Here is an 18,255-nt window from a genome sequence, read left to right as displayed (position 1 = left end):
GTTCACATCTAGTTGGATCAAACCAGGGTCCATGTAGTTCAGCATCTAGCCTCCAATAATGGCCAGCCAGATACTCCCATGTCAGGGCATGAAAGCAAGGGCTGTCCCCATGGTCCCTCCACTTTGGTACAAGGAGGCAGACTGCCTCTGGACATGGAAGTTAACAAACTACTACATTTTTAAAGCCCTTCTAAGCATCTTCTGGCAATGAGGGCTATAAGTTAATTATAGGCTGCAAGAAGAATTACCTCCTTTGTTTGGCCTCAACTTCGCGCCCATCAAACTTTATTAAGCAACCTCCAATATTATGAAAGGGGGAGAAAAATATCTTTTCACGGTTTGCTGTGTCATGAACCTCTACAGCTACGGCTTTTAAATACTATTAGAAACAATTAATGGAGGGCAGGTCTGTCAACAATTAAAAGCCATCCGGACCTATCCACCAGACACATGTCCTTGGAACATTTTTTTTTGGGGGGGGGGATACAATCCGGTTTTCTTTTTAGTAAAGAGGTATCCTGCACATGCCTGTGGGTCCTATAATAATAATAATAATTATAATATAAAATTATTATTTTTATAATATAATAAATCATATATTTATATTATATCATAATATATTATATTATATATTATATATTACATATAATATATTATATAATAAATTATATTATTAAATATAATTTTATTAAATATAATAATTATTAAATACTATTAGAAACAATTAATGGAGGGCAGGTCTGTCAACAATTAAAAGCCACCCGGACCTATCCACCAGACACATGTCCTTGGAACATTTTTTTTGGGGGGGGGGGATACAATCCAGTTTTCTTTTTAGTGAAGAGGTATCCTGCACATGCCTGTGGGTCCTATAATAATAACAATAATAACAATAATAATAATAATAATTCATAATAATAATAATAAAATAATTATATAATAAATTATATTCTATTTTATATTCTATAATAAATTATATTAATATAATAATAATAATAATAATAATAATAACAATAATAATAATAATAATAAATTGTTTTAAGGCTGGTTCTCTTTGCATTGAAAAGGCTCTCTGCCTACTTTCCGGACAGCTGCGGCTTTGTGGCAGTGCCCATAATGCCCCGCGCGCGACTCCCATACAGCTCCATGATCTCCGCTAGCCAATGGGAGACGCCGTTCCCTTATTTCCCCCCCCCCCACAATCCCTTGCGCGAGGAAAGAGAGCCCAAAATGGCGGCTCACGGGGCGTGTGGAGGCCTCTGAGCGTCGGCGGTGGTTGCCATGGCGGCCGCCTTGGGGCTGGTCGGCGGTCGGGCTTGGCGAGTGCTTCGCGGCTCCGTCTCAGGTGACTTCTTCGGGCCGTGGCCGGGTTTGGGTGCGGTCGTTTCTTCGCTAGGCCGGCGTAATTGGGAAGGTCCACCCTACGACGAGTCTTCGTTGGTCGCGTGATGTGTGGCTTAGCTTGTGGAACTCTCGGCTACAAGATGCCACGAGACCTCTGATTTTATTTTATGTATTTGTTTTAAAGTAACGATGTTCCTTTTTTTTCCACACGCCGCCCAGAAAAGCTCATGTAATAATTTAACGTGATGATGCCCCGTATTCCCTATTACTATGTATGGGTGTAAAAGTTGGACAATGGAGAAAGCTGATAGGAAGAAAATAGATTCCTTTGAAATGTGGTGTTGGAGGAGAGTGTTACGGATACCCTGGACCGCCAAAAAAAACAAATCAGTGGGTTTTAGATCAAATCAAGCCTCAACTGACCCTAGAAGCTAAAATGACTAAACTGAGGCTGTCGTGTTTTGGTCACATTATGAGACGACAAGAGTCACTGGAAAAGACAGTCATGCTAGGAAAAGTTGAGGGCAGCAGGAAAAGAGGAAGACCCAACAAGAGATGGATTGACTCAATAAAGGAACCCACGGTCCTCAATTTGCAAGATCTGAGCAAGGCTGTTAAGGATAGGACACTTTGGAGGACATTGATTCATAGGGTCGCCATGAGTTGGAAACGACAGCACTTAACACACACACACAATGATTTAACAAGAGCCGTGTGGTGAAGGTGTCAGACTAGGATCTGGGAAACCCCGATTCAAATCCCCACTCGTGCCAGGGAAGCTTGTTGGGTGACCTCGGGCCAGTCACACACACTTTCAGGCCATTTATGCACGGGAGGTTTTGCCTTGGATTTGCTGCTCTCTATATGCTCATTTCCCCCATCCAAATTCTTAAAACTAAGAAATAAGCTACTACCGTATGTAGAGTTTTGAGAATTCAGATGGGGAAAATGTGCATTTATAGAGCAGCAAATCCAAGGCAAAACCTCTCATGCTTAAATGGCCTCGACCCTGGCAAGCATTTGGATGGGAGACCTCCGAGGAATACCAGAGTCATGACATGGAGGCAGGCAATGGCAAACCACCTCTGAATAACTCTTGCCTTTAAATCCCTACAGAGTTGCCATAAATCAGCTGTGACTTGATGGCAAAAAAAAAAGATTTAACACTATTTAAAAACAGTATTTTAAAAAAAGATTTAACAATATTAATATTGTTGCTGATATGAGCAGAATAGTACTGGGCATGTGTCCCCTTTTAGGTGTTTTTTTAATATTGTGGTGGTCTTAACTGGTTTTCTGCTTCCCTTAATATTCTATAAGATTGGTTTTAAAATGTATTCTGTGTGATGCTGCATTTTATGCAGATTTTTGTATTTTTTTAATGTGAACTTTCTTTTAATGCCATTTTTTGGCAATATGTTATAAACTGTCTCTTAGGATATTGTGTATTTTAATGTTTAGTCTTCCATTTGTAAAATGCCTTGAAAACATTTTTGTAGAGGAAGTAAATAGATCTTTAAAGGGTGTTCTTGGAAAGGTCTTGGCTCAGACAACGGATGGGCTTCTGACCTAATTGCTTGCCCTCCCACTCATAGTCTCAGAAGTGACAGTGGGAGCAAGTGTGCCTGATTTGCTGAGATGGGCTTTGAAAAAAGGATTCTACAAATTATGGAGGATAATGCTACAGCACACCCCAGCAGGGAAAAGGTGCTTTAAAAGGTGGGGGGGGGGTGTGCAGAGGGGAGGGGCTGTGGCTCAGTGGTAGAGCTTCTGCTTGGCATGCAGAAGGTCCCAGGTTCAGTTCCAGGCATCTCCAGTTAAAGGGACCAGGCAAGTAGGTGATGTGAAAGACCTCTGCCTGAGACCCTGGTCTGAGTAGTCAATACTGACTTTGATGGACCAAGGGTCTGATTCAGTATAAGGCAACTTCATATGTGCTCAGAGCTTAGCTCTGCCATTGTGAAGGTGGACCTCAGCTTGGCTGATGACAAAAACTTAACTGGACAGAATCCCCTTTCTGTGCCTATGTTAAAGGCACCCCACCTGTTTGTATCCCTGCCTCTGGAGATTCAGAGTTCTTCATAGTTTTGAGGCTGCCCAACCTTGTTTTGAATGCTTCTTGGCTTGAATCCTCATAAAACTTTCCCTTTTCTCACACAAGCTGGACCTCAAAGGTTCTTTGTTCTCTGAGAAGTTGGAATGTTTGTCATCATAGCCTGTCATCTCATTAGTTCAGCAGATTGGTCTTGGAGGCTTCACCTCTGCATGCACAGTGGAGATCTTTGATTATAAGTGCACCTGTCAAGCTGAGGTTTTCCTGTAGTGTGTTGATCTGCCTTGCGGGAATTCTTCAGACGCGGTTGTTTTTCTCTCTTTTGGCTCAGGTGTGAGCATCCGTTTCCTGAAGAACAGAACCCAGCAGGTTAGGGTTCTCCCTGCTTGTTTCTATGGAAACTCTGCCCTGGAACACATCCTTGGGATTGCTAAAGAGGAAGCAAAATGTTTGGTGGGCCAGCATCCTCCTCCATTGAACGCTTTTCAAGGTGAGGCGAATCAGCTGTTTGGGAAAATAGTTACTCGAGCACAGGCCCATGGGGAATGTGACAGGCAGCTTGCAACTGCTTCTAAGAGTAGAGGGCCCTTAGCAAGTGCTTGTCGCAGTTTCAGGGAAGGAAATTGTGAAAGGGGGTGGTCTTTCTGAATTCGCACAAAATTAAAATGTAAGGCTTCAGCAATCTCTCTTCTCCCCTGATTTCATTCAGAGATAACTTTGAAACCCTCCTCAAAAATTAACTCAGAGCAGTTTATACATGGGGAAAGACCCACTTAATTTTAACGGTGGAGGGGAGAGCAGTAGCGGCGGCGGCAGCTCTACTGTGTAGCATCATACCATTCTGTAGTGTGATCTTCTAGGAGCACTTGCCTTGCCTCTGTGCAGTATTTCTACTCCCTATACCTTAGTGATGGGTGAATTTTATTTGGAATACATGGGTGGATTTTATTTGGAATACAAGAACTCTTTTCTGGGTTTCATATTGTTTTACAAAATAGCATTTTCTTAGCGCTCTTTCTGATGTTCAGAAAATTTGTTTCTTTCCCACAGACCTCTTGGGGGGGCGGGAAAGGTAGAGATATGCCTGAGTTCTGCTTTCTAGGGAGGCACCAAAGGAAAGTGTTTTGAGTGGTCCCTGCTCCGGCAATTGTAACTTGGGCAAGAAGGGGTGCTCTTTAAAAAAATCCCATGCTCTTGCGTTGCTTTTCCCCCCAGTGATAACAGGAAAGGGGGGGTACCCCAAACAATTCTTAACACTGCAGAACTTTCCGTTTACAGTTGGAGTAGACAAGAGTAAACATTACCCAGAGGAGCTTCTCCACTCTGCTTCTGCGTGAGACCCTGTTCTGGGTGTTCCTTGTAGTTGGAGAAACAGTGATGCTCGCCCCCAAAACAAACGTGTATTCTTCCTGTTTGTTCCAGTCTCCATGTTCTTCCCCCTCACTTTCCATCCTTATCATCAGTTTTAGGTCGCAAGCTCTTTCAAGTGGAAGCATGTCATTTTCTTCTCTGTGAAAGTGTCATGTTTAGCGATGGCTTTATGTAAATCCAAAATGAATGGATGCAACAGGAAACCTCCCCTCAGGCCAGGAAATTCTGTTGCATCTCTTCCCGCTGGGAGTGAGAGAATGCTCCAGTCACATCTGATGCCAGATTTTCTGTTCCTTGGCAGAGGTGGATGGGAAAGAGGGAAGGCCAGACCAGTGACTCATGCAGAAATGCAGTGGTATCGCAGTTCATCCTGAATGTGCTTCTGGCTCATTGGAGCCTTCAATTATTTATTGAATGCATTTTGCTTGGATAGGAAGGACCTCTTAATGTGAAGTGCCTATTCATATATGCCAGGCCTGAGATCATGCTAGAGCTTGTGTGTCCTCTCTGCAGCTGAGCAAGATAATTTGCTGGGGTACCAGCCAGATCAACCTGAGAATCCCAAAGTCTTGAGAGTTGCCATCATTGGAGCTCCGAATGCTGGGAAATCAACCCTCTCAAATCAGCTCTTGGGCCGGAAGGTAACATTTCAGAGTCCGTTATTTCCTAAAGTTGCGGGTGAGTATGTCTCGAGGAGACTTCAAGATTTCAGCTGTTGGTTTGTGTGTGTCTGCACGCAGGTCTTGCCGGTGTCGAAGAAGGTGCACACAACAAGGTGTAGTGCCCAGGCTGTCATCACAAAGGAGGATACTCAGTTGGTGGGTATTGATCAGAATTTACCAAAGCGCGCTGGCCATAGATTGGCTAGAGGAGCTTCCCAGGAGTTGGGCTCTCCTGGGAAGCTTCCAGTGAGGCAATAATAGAGGCAGCCTTTCCTTGTTGGTTTGTGAGCATCTGGCAATTGGGTGATTGTCTCTGAGCATGGTAGTCCCATGCCTAGCTTTTTTGGCTAGCAGCCGTTTGCAGATTCTTCACACACAGATTTGCACTCTTTTTTGTGTTGCCATGCATCCATGAGACACCCTTTCGCTTTCCTAAAGGATGGCAGCAGAAGTGGCTCTCATACACAAAACAGTCCTAAACAAAACAAGTCCAGCAGCACTTAAAAGACTACCAGCGTGTATTCCAGAATGATCTTTTGTGAGACCGAGCTCACTTCTACAGATACAAGTGAGCTCTGTCTCACAAAATCATACTGTAATAAATAAATGTTGTTCGTCTTTAAAAGAGACAGAGTGGTGTCTCTGTTGGGGAGGGGCCTTGGCTCCGTGGTAGAGCATCTGCTTGGCATCTCCTGTTAAAGCGACTAAGCAAGTAGGTGATGTGAAAGACCTCTTCTTGAGACCCTGGAGACCGTTGCCGGTCTGAGTAGACAATACTGACTTCAATGGACCCAGGGTCTGATTCAGTAGAAGGCAGCTTCATGTGGTGTAGAAGTTAAGAGCGGCGGACTCTAATCCAGAGAACTGGGTTTGACTCCCCACTTCTCCACATGAAGCCTGCCGGGTGACCTTGGGCCAGTCACTGGTAGTCACAGTTCTCTCAGAACTCTCTCAGCCTATGCGGGACAGGCTACGGCAAACAACTTCTGAACATCTCTTGCCTTGAAAACCCTATGGGGGTCACCATAAGTCAGCTGTGACTTGACGGCTCTTTCCACTACCACCAGTATTTAAGGGACCACTGGACTCCTACTTTGTTTTGCTTCAGTAGACTAACACAGCTGTTCCACTGGAATTATGTTGACAGATAACCAGTAACACTTCTCCATTCATATTTTGTGTACTCCAAGCAGAAGAAACGTTATCACAGGTCACACTAGCTCTTATAGCAGGTTCCTGTCCCCCCCCCCATAAGTTCGTAATAAATAAATACCATAGTAAATTTTGCTTATGAATTCTTCACACCTACCGGTACCTTCTTTCAAACTGCTTACTTCTTCAGGTTTCAGTCTGGTTTTCAGATTTTCATTGGGGTGTCTTCCTTTTCTCTCCTAGGTTCTCTTGGATACTCCCGGACTCATCGCTCCAGCCAAAGCCAAAAAGTAATATTCTATCTGAGGAGAAGCGTGGCTGTGTTGCGGGGTGGAGGGGGGGGGAGGCAGACTAGAAACGAAAGCGGGGAGTGTTACAGTGTCCTTGCATCATCTTCTTCAGGCACAACTTGGAAAAATCTCTCCTGGTGGACCCTTGGACGAGCATGAAGAGTGCAGACTTAGGTGGGGGGGGCCTTGCCTTTTCCATTTCTTCCTCTCCCCATCCGTTGCATGTCTGCAGCATCCTGGCTTTAGGGTGAGGCGGGTGGGTGAGCTGTGTGTTCCGCCTGTACGGGCAGCGTTTCTTTGAGCTGCTGCTCTGCCTGCGGCTCTTTTCTGCGCAGCTGAGGATCCAGAGGTTGTCCCTAGCCGAACATGTGTGACCTCTCTGTTTTGCAGTGCTGGTGCTTGTGGACGTGGCAGATCACTATACCCGGAATCAGCTCCATCCTCAGGTGTACAGGTGCCTCTCAAAGTTCTCGCGGGTTCCCAGCATCCTTGTCTTGAACAAGGTAAGTAGAGAGCTGAGACCGCCTGGGTTTTTGCCCTCTGAATGTCTTCTGGAGTGCAAGCTCTAACAATCTCTGGTTCTTCCGTTCTTAATTGAGAGTGGAGATGGTTTTCGGATCATTGCGTGATCAGCAGTGTCACATACTCACCTGTTGGAGTAGCAGAGCCGTGGCTTACCTGAACTCCCCTCGTTGGCAGTCTTCAAGCAGCGGCTGGACGAACACTTGTCAGGGATTCTTATAGGCTGATCCTGCATTGAGCAGGGGGTTGAATGAGATGGCCTGTATGGCCCCTTCCAACTCTATGATTCTATTTGTAAGCTGCTCTGCATCAAGCCCACGCTTCAAGGTGGGGGTGGGTTTCATGTGAAGACCATAGGATAGAAACGGTCCCATCTTATATCATACAGTCTCTTCCAGTGTTAGGAGACAATTCAAGGGTACATTCCTTAAGTGGCACCTTGCCCCACTGAAATTCCATCTTTTCTGGCAGACTTCTTCACCTCCCTTTTGACCAACTCAAATGGGGTGGCCACATAAATCTCCTGCAGCAGAAAACAAACACCTGGACATCTTAAGAGATTTATTGTAGCAGAGGCTTTCCTAGGCGAGAGCCCACTTTATCAGAAATATAGAAGACTGTCTGGTGACAGTATCATGCCTGCACAAGGCAGTGGTGGAATTCAGTGGCCAGGGTTGATCAACAAATGAATACTTTCTCAATTAATACAATACCTTATCCTAGGATTGTGCTGCCGGACATTTTTGCATATTATTTAAAACCGCGGCATATATTTCTGGTCATTTTCCTGGTACTTGCAGTTCTCTCCCGTATTTAGAAATCCATGGAACAGCCCAAGGTTCAGTTGTGGTACAAATGAAAGTAGCATAAAGCCTTCCTGGAGAAATTAATACATCAAATAAGTCTGTGGAGAGGGATTGAGAAAGCCTGGATACATCCTTTGCAATAACAGCCTGTCCACCTTCTGTGTCCATTCAGTATGAAGCCTAGCATAACTCATCCTACATCTAGAATACAACCACTACCTGATGTTCATCTTAGCTGTAAATGCCAGTTTTAAGGTGTCAATTGTGTGCTTTTTTGTTTTAATGTATTACTCTGCTGCCTCTCCAGAATAAAGTTGCCAGAGGCAGCTTACATATCAAAACAACATAGGAAATCAACTGGTAAAAATAACCAACCAAATATAATAAACAACCCAACCTCAGCAGCAGTAAATAAAAGCAAGACAGACTAGCATGAAGTAATAGCAGCTTAACTGATGAGAATCCAACAGGGTAAAAGTATAACAGCAAGAAAATCCCAGCATGGCCAGAACCATGCAGTAAACAATCCAGAATCCTATCTGGCCAAGCCCAATATGAAAATATACAAATACAAAAAATTCCAAAGGTAGAATCACAAAATCATAGAAACATAGAGTTGGAAGGGACTTCCTGGGTCATCTACCCTAACCCCCTGCACAATGCAGAAAATTCATAACTACCTACCCCCACACACCCCTAGTGACCCCCTGCTCCATGCCCAGAGGAAGGCAAAAAACCTCTCCAGGGTCCCTGGCCAATCTGGCCTGGAGGAAAATTCTTTCCTGATCCTGAAGTGGCAATCGGTATTAGCCATGGCATGTAAGGAAGGGCCATGAGAGCTGAGCACTGATGTAATCCTTCCTGTCCTCCCCTCTCATGATCTGCCTAAATTCACAGGACATCAAAAGTTAAAAAAGCCAGTTAAAATATTGCTCTTTTAAATGTGTTATATTGATTGAAAAAGTTTGCACAAAATTTATTGTGGATTTTTGCAAAGCGGGTAGAGAAACCTCCACAGCCACGTTATGGAGGAGCCATAACAGCAATATGACCTGACCCCGGTTTTGCTGATCATGTTAATGGGCAGGCTGGAGAACTGCTGCATTTGACCCTGCTCCGTGCTGACCCTAATTCCCCTCTGCTTCCGTGTTTCAGGTGGATTTGCTGAAGAAGAAACATCTTCTTCTAGACCTGGTAGTGGAACTCACTGAGGGAGTTGTCGGTGGGGAGAAGGTTCAAGTCACATCTTTGTCAAGGGTGTCCTCCAGAACCCCCACTATAGGCAACTCCCATGAGAGCACCCAGGCTTCTGTGGCTTCTGAGGTTACAACTGAAAAGTCTGGGTTGCCTGCAGAACAGAGCAGCCCCCAGGCGGGTTCAGATTCAGACACCAGAGCCAACGGCATTATGGAAGAAGGTGGACCTGCGAGAAGGAGCCTGGGGAAACAAAAGAAGAAATCCAAGAAAGGTTGGCCCCACTTTCAGGACATCTTCATGCTGGCTGCCATTAACAGAGAGGAGGTGGATACGCTGAAGGCAAGTTGGTAGCCTTGCTTAAGTAAGCTTTAGCAGCCTGCCCGGGATAATGACTCAGCCACTCCAAGGGTGTGACTTTTAAATGGTCTGATTCCAAGTGGAGTCCTGTAAGCATGACCAGGAGAAGGGGACTTTGTAGTTCAGCTGATAGTATGAGAAAGGTTTATGAATCGTGCGGGGTGTGCGGACGTTTAGCATCGCCCAGAAAAGCTGATTGGCGGTAGGTTCAAATGCATCTGGCATTCTTCTTCTTCACAAAGTGAAACTAATGAATATAGTGTGTTGCCTAGAGAGCTTTTCAAAAACAATTAGATGCATTCTTCAAGGTTAGGCAGTGATGGTTACCATCATAGCTTGCCGGAACCTCTGGGCACAGAAGCCAGGCAGCTCTGAATTCCAGATGCTGGAGAGAATTGACAGGGTGAGGCAATCTCCTCTCATGCTTTGCTTGTTTATTTACTGTATTTATAGCCCACTTTTCTCACTGAGGCTCAAGGCAGATCGCATGGCATAGAACAATGTAATCCGACAATACCAGACACCTTATAAACAATGCAACAAGATTAGGATGACAGAAGTTAGAAAAACAATGCAAACAGAAAAGGTATCAGAATGGGGAGGGGCTGTGGCTCAGTTTGTAGAGCATCTGCTTGGCATGCAGAAGGTCCCAGGTTCCATCACTGGCATCTCCAGTTCAAGGGACTAGGCAAGTAGGTGATATAAAAGTAGGTCTATAAAATTATGCATGGTTTGGAGAGAGTGGACAGGGAGAAGTTTTTCTCCCTCTCCCATAATACTAGAACACGGGGTCATCTGCTAAAGCTGGAGAGCGAGAGATTAAAAACAGATAAAAGGAAATATTTCTTCACACAACGCATAATTAAATTGTGGAACTCGCTGCCCTAGGATGTGGTGATGGCTGCCAGCTTGGAGGGCTTTAAGAGGGGAGTGGACATATTCATGGAGGAGAGGGGTATTCATGGTTATTAGTTAGAATGGATACTGGTCATGCTGCATACCTATTCTCTCTAGTATCAGAGGAGCATGCCTACTATTTTGGGTGCGGTGGAACACAGGCAGGATGGTGCTGCTGCACTCGTCTTGTTTGTGGCTTCCTAAAGGCACCTGGTTGGCCACTGTGTGAACAGACTGCTGGACTTGATGGGCCTTGGTCTGATCCAGCAGGGCCTTTCTTATGTTCTTATGAAAGACCTCTGCCTGAGACCCTGGAGAGCCGCTGCCAGTCTGAGTAGACAATTCTGATTTTGATGGACCAAGGGCTGTCTTAGTATAAGGCAGCTTCAGTGTAAGGCAGCTTCATGTGCTCATGATACATCATAAACAACCATGAAAGTAGAATGACAAAAGTATAAGACAATGCAGTAAGAGCAGGATACAGTCCTATTCCTTTTATACAGAAGATCCATTCTGTTATACTACAGCCCCATTCCCTTTGTAAAAATGATTTCCTGAAGCATTCTATTTTAGCCGGTCTGCAGAATGATGTAAGTGCAGGAGTCTTCCTGGCTTCCTCGTGGCTGGCCATTCCACAAGATTGGAAGCAGAATCTTTGGTTAGATGATCCAGCAAGATGGTCCCTGTGGAATTTGACTGCTGGTGGCCACTGTACATGGAAGGTGCACATTTAAAAATGAGAGGAGGGGAGACAGTCTGGGCCACCTCCTGTATGGAATGAGTGTGCCCTCCCCCTTTTAGGAGGCAAGAAGCAGCCTGTGTCCGAACAATTGGGTGTGGTGGTACGGAAGCCCACCTTGGATGATTCCCCCCCCCCTTACCCGAGATCCCTCAGACCATACTGCCAGTAAGTGGCTGGCTTAGAAGAAGAAGAAGCAGAGTTGGTTTTTATATGCCAACTTTCTCTCCCACTTACGGAAGAATCAAACCGGCTGACAATCACCTTCCCTTCCCCTCCCCACAACAGCCACCTTGTGAGGTAGGTGGGGCTGAGAGAGCTCTAAGAGAACTGTGACTAGCCCAAGGTCCCCCAACAGGCTTCATGTGGAGGAGTGGGAAATCGAACCTGGTTCTCCAGATCAGAGCCCACCTCCTTAGGTGATTTTCCTTCAGGAATAGATCCTTAAGGTGCTCGCCAAGTTTTCCTGCCCATCTCATTTAAAATCAAATGTTTAACGCTTTTGAAGCAATCAAGACAAAGACACAGGTTTTATTTGTTTTCAGACAACCCTAACTTTGGTGCAAGTTGTCACTAAGAAGTGGCTAACCAAAACTTGTCCACCCTCGCTCTGTGTACATTTCTGGTCACCACACCTTAAAAAGATATTGCTGAGCTTGAGAAGGTGCAGAAAAGAGCAACCAAAATGATCAGGGGGCTAGAGCAACTGCCTTATGAGGAGTGGTTAAAATGCTTAGGGCTGTTTAGCTTGGAAAGAAGGCAGTTCAGGGGAGACATGATAGAGGTCTATAAAATTATGCATGGTATGGAGAGAGTGGACAGAGAAGCTTTTCTCCCTCTCTCATAATACCAGGAAGTGGGGTCATCTACTGAAGCTGGAGGGTGAGAGATTCAAAGCAGATAAAGGAAGTGTTTCTTCACATAACACAGAGTTAAATTTTGGAACTCCCTGCCCCAGGATGTGGTGATGGCTGCCAACTGGAAGTCTTTAAGGGGGAAGTGGATATATTCATGGAGGCGAGGGCTATCCGTGGCTACTAGTCAAAATGATACTAGTCATGATGCATACCGATTTTTTCCAGGATCAGAGGAGCATGCCGAATATATTAGGTGCTGTGAAACACAGGCAGGATGGTGCTGCTGCAGTCATCTTGTTTGGGGGCTTCCTAGAGGCACGTGGTTGGCCGTGGTGTGAACAGACTGCTGGACTTGATGGACCTTGATCTGATCCAGCAGGGCCTTTCTTATGTTCTTATGGCCATTGCTACTGCCTGCTTCACATCTGCCCCCTCAGTTAGAACCTTATCACTGTACACTAACCAGGTCTATTTAACTAAGCTTAAGTTCCCTGGTAAGAGCCAGCATGGTGTAGTGGTTAAGGTGTCAGACTAGGATCTGGGAAACCCAGGTCTGGATCCCCACTCAGCCATGGAAGCTTCCTGAGTGACCTGGGACCAGTCACACGCTCTCAGCCTCGGCCCTGGCAAGTAATTGGATGGGAGACCTCCAAGGAATACCAGGGTCGTGACGCGGAGGCAGGCAACGGCAAATCACCTCTAACATGTCTTGGCTTGAAAACCCCACGGGGTCTTCATAAGTCAGCTGTGACTTGACTGCAAAAAAAAAGTTCCCTGGTACAGTGTGAACCTGGCAAAGGGCAGGGGCTCCCTTTGGGCCAGTTAGTGACAGGCACCCAAAAAAATTTCTACTTGGAGAGCCAGCGTGGTATAGTGGTTAAAAGCGGTGGACTCTGATCTGGAGAACCGGGATTGATTCCCTGCCACTCCTGCACATGAGCGGCGGACTCTAATCTGGTGAACCGGGTTGGTTTCCCCACTCCTACACACGAAGCCAGCTGGGTGACCTTGGGCTAGTCACAGCTGTTAGAGCTGCCTCAGCCCCACCGACCTCACAAGGTGTCTGTTGTGGGGAGGGGAAGGGAAGGTGATTGTAATCCAGTTTGATTCTCCCTTAAGTGGTAGAGAAAGTCAGCATATAAAAACCAACTCTTCTTCTTCTTCTTGGCCCCAAAGTGACCAGCTAATTGCATACTGTATGCAGCCAGATACATGCGCACATGTTTATGGTGATGATTCTGTAGATCCCAAAGAAGGCAGTAGGTCAGGGAGGTCCACAGCTGCGAGTGCCTCTGGGCCGAATTTGGTGTGAAGGGGTTAACCTTGGACTAGCCTGCTGTTCCTTTCCCCTTGCTTGGGGGGAAAACAAGTCTTGGGCACCCAGGCCACTTTTGGGCGGGCACCTCCTGACACGGTGTGGATCCTCTGTGCCCACAGAGCTACCTTCTGATGCAAGCCAAGCCCGGCCCCTGGGAGTTCCACAGCGAGGTCCTGACCAGCCAGTCTCCTCACGAGGTCTGTGATAACATCATCCGTGAGAAGCTGCTGGAGTATTTGCCTGAGGAAGTGCCCTACACCGTGGAGCAGGTGTGTGTGTACCACGGGAGAGGGTCTGCGCCTTCTTTCTACACCAGTGGTTCCCAAAGTGGGCAGTACCATCCCCTGGGGGGGATTACCTAGGAGGGTACTGAGAGGCAAGGGGGCAACAAGGGGGCGCTAGAGGTGAGCCCCTTCAACTGTGTTGTTCACTAATTTGCAATAGATCAAGCTATGGCACCATGCTGGCAAATTTGGTGGAAACTCAGAATTTTTTTTCCAGACTTTGAAGAGCTGGCACCACTGGATCAAGTTCATCAGTTTTGCTGAATAAATTTCAACTACAAAGTTTTAGTTTGGTTTTGATTAGATGTGCAATTAATTGTTACTGTTTTGAAATTTTATTGTTATTAGCTTCTTTAGTGCGTCATGCAAAACCCTATTTTGAATAATGCTTTTTATAGGATAGGGGGCGCTGGGGTTGAGTTTGTGGAACCAAGGGGGTGGTGGCCTGAAAAGTTTGGGAACCACTGTTCTACATGTACAGTCCCGCAGCTGCTCACCATGGTCTTCTCGGCCCTCTCTTTTCCTTACAGCAGACGGAAATGTGGGAGGAGGGACCCAGCGGGGAGCTGGTCATTGTGCAGAATCTGATGGTCCGGAAGGAGTCCCATTTGGTAAATGCTTGGGGTCAAAGGGTGCTTTTCCCTAGTGGGAGGAATACTTGAATGTTATCAAATTATGTCAAGCTGCTGTTGAAGGATGGACTAAGGAGATCCATTCCCCCCCCCATATTGTAGTAGGACCCAAGAGCCTTTTAAGCAGACTGAGGCCTCCTTAGCTTAAGAGCAAAATTCCAGGCCATCTTGAAGGGCATTTTTGGTCCAATCTCTGGGCCCAAAGGTAGGTGCCACAAGCACCAGCTCTGGAGAAAAGCAGTTTCCAGATCCAGAGCTGCTAGGAAAAGTTGAAGGCAGCAGGAAAAGAGGAAGACCCAACAAGAGATGGATGGACTCTGTAAAGGAAGCCACAGCCCTCAATATTGCAAGACCTGAGCAAGGCAGTTAAAATAGGATGTTTTGGAGGACATTGATTCATAGGGTCACCATGAGTCAAAAGTGGCTTGATGGCATTTAACACACGCGCGCGCACACACACACACAAACTTTCTGTCAGAGATTCTTCTGGCTTAATTAAGAGCATCAAGGTGGTTATAGCTAGAAATTGCAAATCATACTTAAAATTAAAAATGGGTTGGGCAACCTGGGGGGCATCAATTGAATAAACAGTCTACAATAGCAGTGTAAGGGATATTCAGGACTGAAAGCCTAAAGACAAATTCTGAATAATTAGGAAGCCCTTCGTTTGATTGTGGGTGTTTGGAAATGTCAGAGGCTTCAAGGTTTTAACTGCATTTGTCTTGAACGTTGTCAAAACTGGTTGAATGTCAGTGAATTGTTTGCTGGACTGGTCATAGCTTTTGTGTGTGTGTGCGCTCGCGCTGTTAAGTAACAGCCGACGTATGGCAACCCCCGTAGGGTTTTCAAGGCAAGGGACGAACAGAGGCGGTTTGCCATTTCATACTTGTGCTTCGCAACCCTGGACTTGCTTGGTGGTCTCCCATCCATGGACTAACTGGGTCTGTCCCTGCTTAGCTTCTCAGATCTGACAAGACTGGGCTAGCCTGGGCCACCCAGTTCATAGTGGTCATAGTTATCTGTAGGTATTTAAACTGGAAAATGTAAATTGGAGAACAGCCTGGGCATCTTTTATTGGCTGCCTATTGATTTCAAGAGAGCCAGCATGGTGTAGTGGTTAAGAGTGGAGTAATCTGGAGAACTGGGTTCAATTCCCTACTTTTCCACATGAAGCCTGCTGGGTGATCTTGGGCCAGTCACAGTTCTCTCAGAACTCTCTCAGCCCAGGCGTAGGCAGGCCATAAAATCACCTCCAAATGTTTCTTGCCTTGAAAACCCTATGGGGTCGCCATAAGTCAGCTGTGACTTGACAGCACTTTCCACCACCACCATTGATTTCAGTGTTCCTAAAATCATACAGTTGGAAAGGCCATCTAGTCCAACCCCCTGCTTAATGCAGGATCGGCCTAGAGCATCCCTGACGAATGTTTGTCCAGCCTCTGCTTAAAGGCTGCTAATAAGGGGGAGCTCACCACCTCCCTAGGAAGCTGATTTCACTGTTGAACAACTCTTACTGTAAATCCCCCCCCAATATCTAGCCGGTACCTTTCCGCCCGTAATGTAAACCCATTATTGCGAGTCCTGTCCTTTGTTGCCAACAGGAACAGCTCCCTGCCCTCCTCTAAGTGACAGCCCTTCAAATACTTAAAGAGAGCAATCATGTCCCCCCCAACCGCCTCTTCTCCAGACTTAACATTCCCAAGTCCCTCAGCTTTTCCTCCTAGAGGTTGGTCTCCTGCCCTGTCTCTGCTTCTGCCTACTCTGCAGAGGCCAGGGGGGCTCCCCAGGAGCTCTTTCTTGTACACAGGGCTAGGAGGCCGGCCAGGAGTTTGCCTGTCCCACAACTGATCCACCATCATGCTTTCAGCTGGGGATGTCAGGCCACAGAACAGTTATGACGTCAGTATGGAGACTGAGCAGAAGAGGGGCTGCCTTGGCTCATGTGTCCTCTCCTTTTCCCCCTGCAGAAGATGCTGATTGGCTCACATGGCCAGCTGGTCAGTACGATTTCCCAGGAAGCTGTTCGTGACCTGATGAATGCTTTCCTGTGCGACGTCCGCCTGAAGCTCTGCGTGAAGCTGAAGAAATGAGTTCTCTCGGCCTTTGGGTGCTCCTGCAGGAACTGGTTGTGCAGAGGGGGCTGCCGTCAGCCTCTCCACCCCCACCCCCCCGGTGCTGGCCTCCACATGCCCAGAGGAACCCTAGTGCTGCAACATCCTCTGGGTTATTTCTCTGTTCCTCCAAAGATTGTAGCAGGTGCAGGGAAATCTGGTCTTTCCCTCCCTTGTTGTGATGTGGAAAAGGGCCTCTTAGGCTACAGCCAGGCCCAAAATTACATCAGCCCCTCAGTTTTGTATGTTCCTGCTTAAAGAGGAGGGAAAAGTGATGTGTGTTGTTGTGCATCTCCTTCAGTCTTCCCCTGGCATTGTATGGCTGAGGCAGTGAGGTCATTCCGTCCTCCCAGTTTGGCCTTGCTACTCGAGCGGGTTCTCTGCGAAAGGGAGGGCGATGGCTCTGCCGCTCCCTGTTTGACTCTTTCCCTGTTCCAAATATACCCTGAAAGGCCTCTGCTTCACAGCTTCTGCCATACAGAGCCGAGGAAGCCACCTGTGAGAGAGTGCTAGCAAACAGAACTCAGGAGCGCAGGCTCTTGTTTGCCTTGAGGATATCCTTCGTTCACCTTTTCTTTAAGGCAGCAAAGAGAATCCGCTTTCCTCCATATGAACGTAGCTTTCTCTAAGGGGAGGAGGGAGCCAAATGGCTTCCACCAGAGCATGCAAGAATGCACCCACACTGGGGGGAATATTTTTTTATCAAACCCCAAAATACAAAAGCATGTGGCTAAGGGTCAGTACTCATAGATTTAATGATGTACCAAAATTATAACCACCTATATATACTGACTGCAATACATCCCAAGTAACAATTCACAATAATTCTGGCATAGAGTCAAGAGTCCGTATACAATCCTTGAGCTTGTTCTTCCGTATGTTGTGGATATCTCTTCAGTGATGCAGCACCAGTAGATAAGTTATAAATCATCTCTTCAGTATCTGTAAAAAATGGATATAAACAATCTCTTCATTACTCTTTATTAACTGATCTACTGGTATTGCATCATTGAAGAGATATCCACAACGTATGGAAGAACAAGCTCAAGGATTGTATATGGACTCTTGATTCTATGCCTGTAGAATTATTGTATATTGTTACTTGGGATGTTTTTCACTAAGTATATATAGGTAGTTATAATTTTGGTACATCATTAAATCTATGAGTATTGTCCCTTAGCCACATGATTTTGTATTGATTGCAGTGTTGGTGTGGCGTGGCTACTGTTTATTCTGGAATATTTTAATGCCATTTCACTCTAGGGGGTTGTGAAAAGGAAGGGCATGTCTGAAGGAAGGGTTCTCTGCCCTGGAGCCACCGCTCAAGCGCTATCTGAAAGTGCTGGACCTGTTCCCATCATACAAAGGATCCTCATCCCCCCCACCGTGGTGTTTGTGTTCTGTGCACAAAATAAGGCTGCTGTTCAGGTAGTCCCTCCCCTGCCTCTTTCCCCATCAGCTGGATCTTGCTTCCAGGTTCTGCCTCACTCTCTTCATGCCTGCCTCTCTTATTTTCCAGGTGGCTGAGTTCATCTCTATTTACTTCTTATTTACTTCATTTGTACTCTGCCTTAACTCCCAAGGGTACCCAAAGCAGCTTGCATCATCCTCCTCTCCTCCATTTTATCCTCTCAGGAACGCTTTGGAGTAGGGTGTGGCTGAG

The 18,255-nt window shown here is 46.2% G+C and overlaps 1 protein-coding gene across 1 annotated transcript; it reads left to right on the top strand.

Moving 5' to 3' along the window:
• The first annotated feature begins 1,254 nt into the window (after nucleotides 1-1,254).
• On the top strand, nucleotides 1,255-16,571 carry ERAL1 (Era like 12S mitochondrial rRNA chaperone 1). Its single transcript, XM_056865350.1, has 11 exons — nucleotides 1,255-1,345; nucleotides 3,729-3,887; nucleotides 5,282-5,409; nucleotides 5,509-5,586; nucleotides 6,826-6,872; nucleotides 6,985-7,046; nucleotides 7,263-7,375; nucleotides 9,356-9,736; nucleotides 13,685-13,834; nucleotides 14,380-14,460; nucleotides 16,449-16,571. The coding sequence occupies exons 1-11, from the start codon at nucleotides 1,282-1,284 to the stop codon at nucleotides 16,569-16,571; spliced, it is 1,386 nt and encodes a 461-aa protein (XP_056721328.1). The 5' UTR covers nucleotides 1,255-1,281.
• The last annotated feature ends 1,684 nt before the right edge of the window (nucleotides 16,572-18,255 follow it).

The sequence above is a fragment of the Euleptes europaea genome, chromosome 19 (genome assembly GCF_029931775.1).
Source record: "Euleptes europaea isolate rEulEur1 chromosome 19, rEulEur1.hap1, whole genome shotgun sequence".
Taxonomy (NCBI): Eukaryota; Metazoa; Chordata; class Lepidosauria; order Squamata; family Sphaerodactylidae; genus Euleptes; species Euleptes europaea.
Note: the sequence above shows the minus strand (reverse complement) of the source record. Positions and strands in the feature narration are given on the sequence as shown.

Excerpts from the sequence above, each read along its gene's own strand:
- ERAL1 (XM_056865350.1), top strand. The coding sequence starts at position 1,282 with ATGGCGGCCGCCTTGGGGCTGGTCGGCGGTCGGGCTTGGCGAGTGCTT. Across the intron at positions 5,410-5,508 it reads ATCAGCTCTTGGGCCGGAAG|GTCTTGCCGGTGTCGAAGAA; the intron begins GTAACATTTCAG and ends GTCTGCACGCAG. Across the intron at positions 7,376-9,355 it reads GCATCCTTGTCTTGAACAAG|GTGGATTTGCTGAAGAAGAA; the intron begins GTAAGTAGAGAG and ends TCCGTGTTTCAG.